At 34.1% G+C, this 11625-nt stretch overlaps 1 protein-coding gene across 1 annotated transcript in view; it reads left to right on the forward strand.

Annotated features, from left to right (window-relative positions):
* The window catches only part of HSD17B11 (hydroxysteroid 17-beta dehydrogenase 11), a 28051-nt gene extending 21091 nt beyond the window's left edge, over positions 1-6960 (forward strand). The window contains exons 6-7 of the mRNA XM_051963884.1: positions 3514-3630; positions 6734-6960. Coding sequence (XP_051819844.1) covers positions 3514-3630; positions 6734-6824 — 208 coding nt within the window. The 3' untranslated portion in view covers positions 6825-6960. The remainder of the gene's footprint in view (positions 1-3513; positions 3631-6733) is intronic.
* The last annotated feature ends 4665 nt before the right edge of the window (positions 6961-11625 follow it).

The following is an 11625-nucleotide window of genomic DNA, read 5'->3' on the forward strand; positions in this document are numbered from 1 at the left end:
TAAGGATACATGTTTTACGTGCATTACCACCAACCATGATATTGAGTCTGATTTGGAGAAATGAAGCAGTATAGATACAGCAGTCCCAAATAACCATCCCTATGCTAAAGCATTATGATGAGGCAGAGAAAAGAAGCTGGAGCTTTTTATAACAGTGCAACAATTTAAGTAGATTCCTAAAACATTAATATGTTTATATATAGCTCTATGTAATATAGATATAGATAGATATAGATAGATATAGATATAGATATATATAGATAGATATATAGATATAGATATAGATATATCTTGATTTCATCAGCTTATGTTTGGTCTATTTTAATAAATTAGTTTAAGAAAAAAACTTTTGGTTTCATAAGTTGTACTTAATGGATTTGTAATTATCCCATTCTTCAGCTGTCCTTCCCAATTGCTGCTTAGATCAACAGGGTTTTTAAAGCTAGGGAAGAAAGGAGCTAGACACAGGAAGGGATATAAGGTGATTATGGCTGAAGGTGTGGAGCTCAGGCTTAGGGTCAGAGGAACGCCAGGAAGAGTATTAATGATGGCAGGCTTCTCCTTTTTAATGGCAGCCACTAAGACTGCCCCATCCTACTCCATGATGGATGAGTTATAGCCAAAGTCAGAGGATATATCCACAAATTCTGAACTTTATAACCAGCACTGCCCCATAGAAGAAAGTAGAGATGAATGATGGAGCATTACTGATTCTCAGAGAACTATAAATGAACAGTCAGGTATGAAAAGATACTGCAAATAGTTAGAAAAAAAAGAATTCAAGTATGAAGAAATCTCAGTCAGAATCACACAAGATTTAGCATCAACTATTTTAAAGAAGCAGAAAATTTGGAATACAATATTCAAAAAGGCAAAAAATAAAGAATTATGACTGAGAATAATTTCCCCAGGAAAACAATATATTCTTAAATAGCTCCAAAAATGACCTCAAATGAAATAATATCCAAGCATTCTAGATGAAAAGAACAGAGCTGAATAGAAACTTTGAAATATGAACATAAGAATCAAGAGAATGTATTCTGTAAATATTTACATATAAATATTAGGGAGCAATCATGAGGGGGTTGCAAGGATAAACTATACATATTCTAATATAGAGAGATTGTGTGTGATGGGATTCTATTGACTACTCAGAGGCATCTTCAGATACAAAGAGTAAGCATTTATTCGGTTCTTGCAAGGAAAGGTCCAAACACACCAACTAATCAACCCAGCATGGTGTGTGTAGTCCCAAGCTGCAAACAGAGAGTGAATTAAATAGCAAAAGACTTGGATTCATTGGATGGATTGTAAAGGAAGTAACCATTGACCAATAGTCGGCAATGGTGGGTTATATAACTTCCTATGGGTTATATAACTTCCTGAAGCTTAGACCTAGGGTCTAACATACTACATCTCATAGACTTTTGAGAAATCTTTACCTGCTTCTATTCGAGATGATACATATATCCTTTTGGAACCCTACAATAATGCAGAGACATAAAGGGAGTCATATGAGATAAAGGACCTAGTAGTAGCTTTTTGGGTTGATTTATTTTGTTTTGTTAGGGGTGGGAGTGCAGCAGTTGTTGATATTTATCTAAAACAAAAAGAAGAGGAAAAGGAACACTGTGGGAGGTGGGGGGGAAGAAGACAGAGTTAGGAATAGGAGGAAGTTATTTCAAATATGCACAAATACAAAATCATACAAACTAGGAGGAAGGAGTGGAATACAAACACATTGTTAAGGGCAGAAATGCATTTCACTCAACTGGAGGGAAAGGGGAGAAGTAAGAGGAGGATTACAAAAAGGTATAGATTAAGGAAGGATTAGTCCTAAACAAAACAAATTCTAACCACAGAGAATAGTTTAAAAAGAAAGAAAAAAGATAAGAACCTGTGTGATTGGTCTTCAGGTGAATCAAAGAGAAGGGGAGGAGAGTGGAATCAGATTGCATAAAACTTAGAATACCGGTGCTTATACTAGTCTCAAAAGATCTGAAGCGGGGTGTGGTCACTTCAGATCTATATAAATTCTAGCTATTAATATTATTAGACCCACCCAATACTAGCTGAATATAGACACTGAGCAGTTATTTCAAATCAGATGTTCAAGTACTGCAAACTTACCTGTATGAGTATTAACATGTAGAATAAGAAAATCTCAAAAATAATTCAAATTTGTGTGAAGGATATCTAACTTTCCATAAGGAATTTTTTAAAGGAAATTTGAAGATGACCTGTGTATTGCATTGCTATTTACACTTTTGAGATGAGAAATAATATACTGGTGTTATGTTTTCATTTTCCTCTAATTGAAGGAAAATACCTAGTTCGCAAAATAATGACAGTACTATGGGTGGTAACTAGAAATTGCATGTAGCAAATCTTTGTACTCAGGAACCAAGAAAGACATGATGAGGTCAAGGTAGCAATACCTAGTTTGAAACAAACATGTGACAAATCCACAATGTCCATTCTCGTTGCCAAAAAGAAATTATTTAGGAGAAAATTTTGCAGACAAAAATAAGAGATAAAATAGGCACACCAGGAATAGCAAATATGAAATAGAGTTGGTAAAACTTATAGTTAGCAATGGAAAAGACAAGTTCCCCAGAGGAACTCACAATTAACCAAGAGAAAGAAAATGCTCCATGAGGTAGAAGAAAGCCATGTCTGGCAGGTTAGACTGACCAGAGTTAGCTAGAGTAAGGAGAATGGTGCCATTAGAAGGAAGACAATGAGAGAGAGAGAAAGAGTACCTCATAGTGGGCTTAGTCCTGAAGAGAATTTAGCAAAGATTTTCATCGTAAGCAGATCTTTTTATAGGGAAAGCTTACCCAGAGAAATAAAGGGAGAAACTCACAGGTCTGGGGCCAGACCTGGAAGCTTAGAGGGAGGGGTCAGGAGCCAAATGAAATGTAACTAGCTAAAGAATGCTAATCTGTATCTCATAAGATTGTTTGAAGATACTCAGAGAATAGTCTGGGAATTTTCTGATAATAGCTTCTTCCTGACAGAGGAAGAAAGTAAGTCACATTAGATGTAGTTTTCACCCCTTTAGGCAATGCATATTGAATAAAAAAAGTTTTTCAAATAGCATAAGATAAAAACGATAAAATGGATATATGTATGTATACGTACACATACATACATACCAATCTGTGTCTATATATATTATATGTTTATATATAATTTAAGTCCTATCTTAGAATAGTATAGTAAAAGTTATGTTTGTTATAAAATCATTTGCCTTGTTATTATTTATTATTATATGTTATATATATAATTAATATAATCATGAATAAAAATTAAAATAAATAATTAATTATTAGTAATTAATAGTTCTCAAAAATTAAAGCAAGTGTAATGTTTAGCTTCTACAGTTATTTCTATAGTACAAATAATATCTTTAGTTATATTATTCATTATTTTTATTATATTTGTCACCAAGTTAAGCATAAAGCCTTAATAGAATATAAATAGTTTTTAAAGCTTTCCATTTAATTTCAGATTTTTACCTACACTGGAGCCAGAGGAAGTAGTAAACAAGCTCATGAAGGGCATACTAACTGAACAAAAAATGATTTTTGTTCCATCTTCTTTAAGTGTTATAACACTGCTGGAAAGGTAAGCATATTTTATACTCGAGTCAGCATTTGAAATTTAAACTTAGATGTTTATGTCAGATTTAACACTAAATGTTTAGATAAAATCTTATTTGTTTAGCTTGGAATTAAATTACTAAACGTTAATATATTTAATAATGGACTTAATTACCCATTGGACCAGGGGCTCCCAAAGGCTCGTATCATATTTGAATATGGTACTGATGGTTGACCCCAAAAGAGTCAATATCTCTTTTTGGTTCATCATTCTAATGAGGTTTTCCATGAAATGATTCCTGTTTTGGGGGACCAGCCAAGATGGCAAAGTTAAAGAAAGCAAACTAGCTCAGTCTGTCCACCCCTGGGCCACAACATAACTCAACCACTAACCACAGTTACAATCCAGGCCTCCAATGTAGATCATAGGAGGAAGAAGAAGGTTCTAAGACTCAGCTACCAGGGTGAAGAAACCTGGAAGAGAGAGGAACTCTGACAACTGCTGGGGAAAGAAAATTCTTTCCTACTCTGTCCAATCTCTGGAAGAGAAGGTTCTCAAACTCCAGACAAAGGAAGGGTTTTTTTACCCCCACCCCATCCCAAAAAAAGGAAAAGGGTCTCAATGAAGTTACTCAGATCCAGAGAGGATCTATATTCCCAGGTAAGAGGATCTCAGCACCAAAAATGAATAAAAATATATTAATAAACACTATTATAATATCAATGAGGCTCTGAGACATTAACCCGGAAAAGAATAATTCCAAAATACTTATAAGCAAAGCCTCAAAGAAAAAGACTAAGTAGAGTTCTTAGTAAAAATTAAATTATTCAAGAGTTAAAAGTTTTTTAAATATATTACAAATGAGAACAATAGAGGGAAAAAATAGAAAAAAATGAGATCTATGGAAGAGAGACTTGGTAAAAGATATAATACCTTAATACAAGAAGTTACCTGGCTGCTTAAAAATTGGAATGGACCAAAGGTATAATGACTCCAGAAAATAAGAAATATTAAAACAAAGTCACAATATTGTTAAAAAAAAAAAAGAAGAAGAAGAAAATAAAAAAGTATCTCATATCATAAACAAATAATCAATAAAACAGATCAAGGAGAATTAATTCACTATTGTATTACCTGAAAGTCATTTTTAAAAGTCTGGATATCATATTTCCTGAATTAAAACAAAATTGCCTAGACCTTACAACCAGAAGGTTAGAGAAGGCAAAGGATTTAGGCCAATAATAGCTTACCTTACAAAACTGAGTAAAATGCTTCAGAGGGCAAAAAATGGATCTTCAGTGAAATACAGTACTTATGAGCATTTGCAATGAAAAGAACAGAGTTGAATACAAACATTAAAATATAAACACAAATCTAGGGAAACATAAAGACATAAATACAATAAACATTCAGACTTTATGAGTTTGAACTTTTACATCCTGATGGAGATGGGGATAATTTAAAAGTCCCTTTAAAACCCTAATTTCATTAGGGGGTCACAGGGAAACACATGAGACTGAAGACCTTGGAATATTTCTAAAATCATAAATATTTGATGATGTCTAAAAAAACAAAAGAAAAGGGGGTGAAGAAAGAGCACACTGTGGAAAAGAGGGAGAGGATAGGAAACATTTAGGATGCATAGGTAGAAGTATGCAAATATAGAAGAGGTGGAGGGAATATTATATAAATTCATTTTCTAAATATAGAAAACAGACTCAAAAAGAATAAGAGCCTTTTTCTGAATGATAAATAGTTGAAAGGTGGCAGCATCCATGGGAAGAAATCTATATTTTCTATATCTATATGGGAAAATGTTGCAAATGATTAAATTAAAATAAATTAAATCATTTATTTTTGATGATTATAAATTAAAGCAGCCCTGTTGTTCTACCCTATACTCACTTAAATTATCAAAAGTGACCAAAGAAAAAGAAAATAATAAATATTGAAGGAACTGCAAGAAAACAGGCAGATTGATGGATTGTTGGAGGAATGAATTAGTCAGCATTCTGAAAAGCATCTTGAAACTATGATCCATAGTTACTAAACTGTTTGTGCCCTTTGACCTAATGATTCCACTACCAAGCCTGTACCTCACAGTGGTCAGTGAAAAAGGAAAAGTACAAAAATATTTATAGTTGTGTGTGTGTGCCCATTACTTGGAGAATGAATAAATACAGTAGGTGACTATAAAGCAGTACTTTTATGCTATTAGAAATGAACAAAGGGAGTTCCAGAGAAATATGGAAAGAGCTGTATGAAGCAGGCAGGTTCAAGAAGAGCATGTTCTGTCAGAGGTATTACAAAGGAAATAAATACTCCTTAGCCTGTAGGACTAAATGATCTCTAAGGTCATTGCTAGCTCCAAGTCTATGATTTCATGAACTCAGTCAAGTGTAATAAAAATCTCTTCATACCTTATATTCTATTGAACTGATTAATCTACTTGTTTGACTTCTTTCTGAACAAATAGACAACCAGGTAAAATATTTACATTTAGCAATGCAACTTATTTAATCACTTTCTGGTCTGTTTAGGTATGAATTTTTTCTCAAAATTTGTAGCCTTATGCTTACTGTGTTCAGGGGCTAGTGTTCTGCTTTAAAGAAATTAAATGTATTCAATAAGAGGTGGCACAATGTTGTGAATCAACCTTGGAGAACAGAAAGACTGGATTCAGGACTATTTCTGACATGTCCTGTCTCTGCAGCTGATAATATATGGTGATAGAGAGGATTCATTTACCAACGAAATTCAGCAAAAGAAATTGTGTGTTTCATAGTTTATTAAGAAGGAAAAGAAAAATCTATAGTTAAGTAGAAAATATTACTTATTAAATTTCAAGTTATCCCTCTCCTCCTATTAATATATATATAGTTTTAAAATCTGGAGACTTAAGCTTTTTCCCTCATTGTCCTAAAAAGCAGTTCAAAGCCTCCCTTTGGTGAGATCTTAGTTGTCTGGTTCAGAGAATGTGCTGATCTTGTACCATATAGATATTTGAACATGAAAGCATCTTTGAAAGGTAGCTAAACATAAGGACACTTAGTTGTTATACACATATTGCCTAGAAGACCTTTAATATTGATACCTTAAATTCTTTCATGCATTGTCTTTCCTTTAGAATCTTTCCAGAACGTTTCCAGAAAGCCATGAGAAGAATCTTCAATATTAAGTTTGATGCAGTGATTGGAATTAAAAACAAAACACAATAAATGCCTTGGACTCCCTTCCTGAAGAGTAGCTGCTGTTTGATATGATTCAGATGCAGCTTATCAGAGACTTAAACATTTGAGGATTTCTATTTTTTCTAATTCTCTTTCTCCAGTAATAAATTTTTCTTGAACTACACTAATTTTCATTTGCCTCCTGACAGTAAATCAAAATGATAGGAGAGTACTCTCATTTTTGCACCTTCTCATCACAGACTATTCCACTTCTAGAATGTCTCACAATATCCTCTAACATGGGATGATAATTCTTCAAATTTCACATTCAAATGTTTATACTTCAATTACATATAAGTTTTCTAACAATTTGATTCTAGAAGAGACAACTCATTCTTTTCTCTATATCATTCAAAACGTTATTTTACCCAGACCTGTTTTTAATCAATGTCAGAGGGAACTCTTAATCAGGAAAGTTTTTGTACCCCTGCAGATCTGAAGATGTCTGATCATTTAACTTTTTTAAATTTTCCTGTAATGCAAAATCATCAAAGCAATATGTGTCAGAGGTTGGGCTTGAAACCGCATCTTATTGTGTCTCTAATCAAAAATAGAGCTATGTCATTATCTGAGTGTAGGTGCATTTGAAGACAGAACTTCCCTTGAATAAGAAATGGCAATTCAAACAATTCAGTAAGCCTTTTTTTCCTGAAAAAATAACTTTTTTTACAAAGAGATTTAAATTGTTGGGGTATTGAAAGGACATGACTGGGGTAAAACAAAAGGAAACAATAAAAAAAATTTTTTAAAGAGAAATCTCTGTTCTAATAACAAGTTTTTTGTCCCAAGTATGAACCTAAGGGAACTATAGATGTATTATTGAAATGTAAATATCTCAACAATAAACTTTTGGACTTGAGGCAAGGAATATACTTTATGAATAATGATAATAAAGGAATTAAAACTAAACTTTTGTACTTATATGTTCTTTGATGTTTCCAAGCTCCAGGATAGAATCTGACCCAAAATATTCTATTTTTTTTTAATTGTAAAGAAAAAATTTCAAGATTAAAGAAGCTTCCTAGATAGGTAATTATATATTACCTACCTATATAGTTAACAGTATATAATGCAACAGTTAAGTTGCAAGTGAAACAGAAGATAAATTAGATAAGTTTTTGTTTAAAGAAACCTCTTGCAAAGGTATGCCAAACAATCACCCCACAAAGTGAATATGAGGATTTACGTTAACCCTCAGAGTTCTGAAATGGACATGATGGAAGAGCTTACCTACCCATCTTGACAATTCTTGATAATTGCCATTTAAAGATGCTATCAGGAGGGAGAAGATCATCATCCAGATTTTAAGGTTTGGACTTAATGGCTGTTCTTATTCTATATCAGCCAGTTATTAAGCAGTTATTAAGAGTTTCCTATATATTTAACAAAAGAAAGCAAAAACAACCCCTTTCCTGAAGAAGCTTTTATGCTATGATTTGTCCTGTGACGTCCTAATGCATCTGCTACCTTTGAATCAAGTAATCTTAATAGAAGTGATTGAAAACTAAAGAGATAGGAGGTACAAAATAATAACAGTTTCAACTCTTTATTAAGCTCAATAGAACTGGGAACCAAGAGCATATAGAGCAAATGTCAAGTTTTATAAGTACATATAACATGCTGTACTTTTTGTTGTTGTTACATTTAACATGCTATACTTTCATTGACAGTTGAAATGATTTGTTTTCCTCTCTCTCTCTCTCTCTCTCTCTCTCTCTCTCTCTCTCTCTCTCTCTCTTTATAAATATATATATATATGGTTAGTGGCAGTACAAAGAGTTGTGGGAACCCTCTCTGTTCGATGCAGGTCCAATGGGAGAAAATTTCATGAACCTGAAAAGTTTGAATGACAAAAGGGAAATTTATTCTGTTGGCACTGAGAAGCCAGCTTTGCTAGGAAGGCAAAAATATAACAAAAGGTTATCACTGAGAAGATCTCTTCACAGCGGGCAGGAGTCCTGGTAGGCAGCTGTGCAAAAAGGAGAGGTCTCTTGGCAAAGCATAATTCCTATTTCAGACTTCTGCAAAGATATGATTTTAAAATCATCTTTTTATAAGAAATCTGAGACTGGGGTTTCAATTGAATGAGATTCCTTCAATGTTGTCACTGCCCCCAGGCCTAGATTTCCAGTTGAATGAGACCACTTAAGTTACATCAGGTCCAGATCTCCAGCTGAATGAGACCACTTAAATTTGAGCTAAGTAGGGAGTGGTCCTGGACGAATTTTCAACTCAGTAGAGGGTGCAGCTAGTCACCACCAAAATAACACAATGAAGTCACTTATCTTAATTCCCTGAGTTGGGCCTCTGAGAGTTTCTCAGAGTTCACCCTCATGGTTTCCCCCCCAAAGTCAGGACAATTTCAGGGTTTCCCCCTTAGATAGATAGATAGATAAATGTGTGTTTGTTTACTTATTTGTTTATGCCCACAGATATATTTTTAATTGGTTAGGTTATGTTTTTCATTCAGTGATTTCCCTAAATATTTGCAGTTCCCTGGCTTTGAAATTTATACATTCCAAAGACATCTTTGTGTGTGAATGAGTCATATCTTTTTTTTTAATTGAAGCTTTTTTATTTTCAAAACATATGCAAGGATAATTTTTCTTTATTGATCCTTGCAAAACCTTGTATTCAAAATTTCTCCCCCTTCCCCTCACCCCCTCTCCTAGATGGCAAGTAATCCAATATATGTTAAACATGGTAAAGATATATGTAAATCCAATATAGGCATAGGTATTTATACAATTATCTTGCTACACAAGAAAAATCAGATCAAAAAGGAAAAAAAGGAGAAAGAAAATAAAATTTGAACCAACAACAACAAAAGAAGTGAAAATGCTATGTTGTGATCCACATTCAGATCTCACAGTCCTCTCTGGGTATAAATGGCTCAGATTATTACAAGATCATTGGAACTGGCCTGAATTGTCTCATTGTTGAGAAGAGCCACATTCATATGAGTCATATCTTAACTAATCCAAGTCATTCTCCGATAAGAGATTAGACTTTTAGATAGATTAGGTAGACTGCTAAGTAGAATACTTTAAAAAGGTAGAGCTCACCACTTCTTCCTTTGTTCCTCATCATTATTAGATGAATAGTCTTTTATCACCTTTATCATGATCAGCCAATAGTTCTGCACCCACTCCTGAATTTATTGATGGTCCAGGCTGAATACCGCAGTCTTCAAACACGATGGAAGCTTTCTTTTCCCTTAGGCCTTCTAGCTAGACCATAGGATGGATAGATTTAGATGTGGAAGAGAAGTTGGAGACTATTAGGTTCACCTCCTTGATTTTATGGATAAACTGAGGCACAAAGCAGGTAAGTGGTGCTTTAAATCAGTTAGAAAGTATCTGAAGCAGAATTTGATCTCAGATCTTCCTGACTTACATCTCTACCTGCATACTAGCCATTTAGGAATGGATGTCTCACAACTTTCTACATGTCCAAAGCAGAATTCATTTTGTTTCCTGCCATATCCTCCAGTCTTTCAGTTTTCCCTATTCACTATCAAATGCTGAAATTGTTGCAGGCTCATAACCTAGATGTCATCCTCAACTCCTCACTCAAGCTCCACTCCCATATTCAGTCAGTTGTCAGATCTTCTCATTCCTACCTTCATAATGTCTCTCATCTACACTTCTTTCTCTAACATTGCAACTACCCAATTCAGGCCCTCATCACCTTACACTTACATTATTGCAACAGTCTACTTGTTGATCTCCTTGCTTCAAGTCTCCCCACTCTTATCCATCCTCCATTCATCTATCAAATTCATCTTTCTAAAGTGGAGGTCTGATCATATCACCCCTTTATTCAATCAACTCCAGTGACTCCCTTTTACCTCTGGGATCAAATATAAAATCCTCAGTTTGACTTTAAAAATCCTTTATGATTTGGCCTCTTCTGCCCTTCCACTATTTCTACACCTTATTGACCTTGTACTCTAATCCAATGACAATGGTCTCCTTACTATTCATTCAACAAGCACTTCCATCTTCTGACTGAACATTTCCATAGGCTGTCCTCCATGCTTGGAACACTCTCACTCTTCATCTCTACCTTTCAATTTCCCAGGACTCCTTCAAATTCCAGCCAAAATCCCACCTTTTATAGGAAGCCTTTCCCAATCCACCTTTAGTATCTTCCCTTGTGATCATTTCTAATTTATTTATGTATTTAGTTTGCTTATACACAGTTGTTTGTGTGTTGTCTCCTTTATTAAACTGTGAGCTTCTTGAGCTCCCTTGAGGAACTGAATTTTTTTTTTTTACCCTTTTTTATCCCTAATGCTTAGCACACTGGCACATAGTGGTGCTTAATAAATGCTAGTTGACTGTACTCTCTGTGCCACTTAGCTTTCTCATAATCATATCTGGTCTTGATCACATAAACCAGAAATGTCAAACTTTTGAACCACTTATAACTGCAAAACTCAGACTTAAAATGTAAATGGGAAATACTTAACAAAAATACCAAACAACATAATGTTAATTTGTGATTTTCTGAGTCATTATGCTACCTGCAATTTGAGTCTTATGTCATTGACATAAATCATTGTCTAGATTCAGAAGTCCATCTGTATAGAGCAAATGAGGTCTCTCTCTCTCTCTCTCTCTCTTTTTTTTTTTTTCTTTTACCTCTTTGGTTAACTCCATCATTTTCTTATTTACCAGGGAATCCAATTAATTCTCCCAGGAGCAATAAGTGTAATGTGTTGTCCTAAGTATGTCTCAACCACTCTCTGGTGCTATTTTATATACAATCTTTCAGCTACTTGCTA

The sequence above is a fragment of the Antechinus flavipes genome, chromosome 6, assembly GCF_016432865.1.
Source record: "Antechinus flavipes isolate AdamAnt ecotype Samford, QLD, Australia chromosome 6, AdamAnt_v2, whole genome shotgun sequence".
In the NCBI taxonomy this organism is placed as follows: Eukaryota; Metazoa; Chordata; class Mammalia; order Dasyuromorphia; family Dasyuridae; genus Antechinus; species Antechinus flavipes.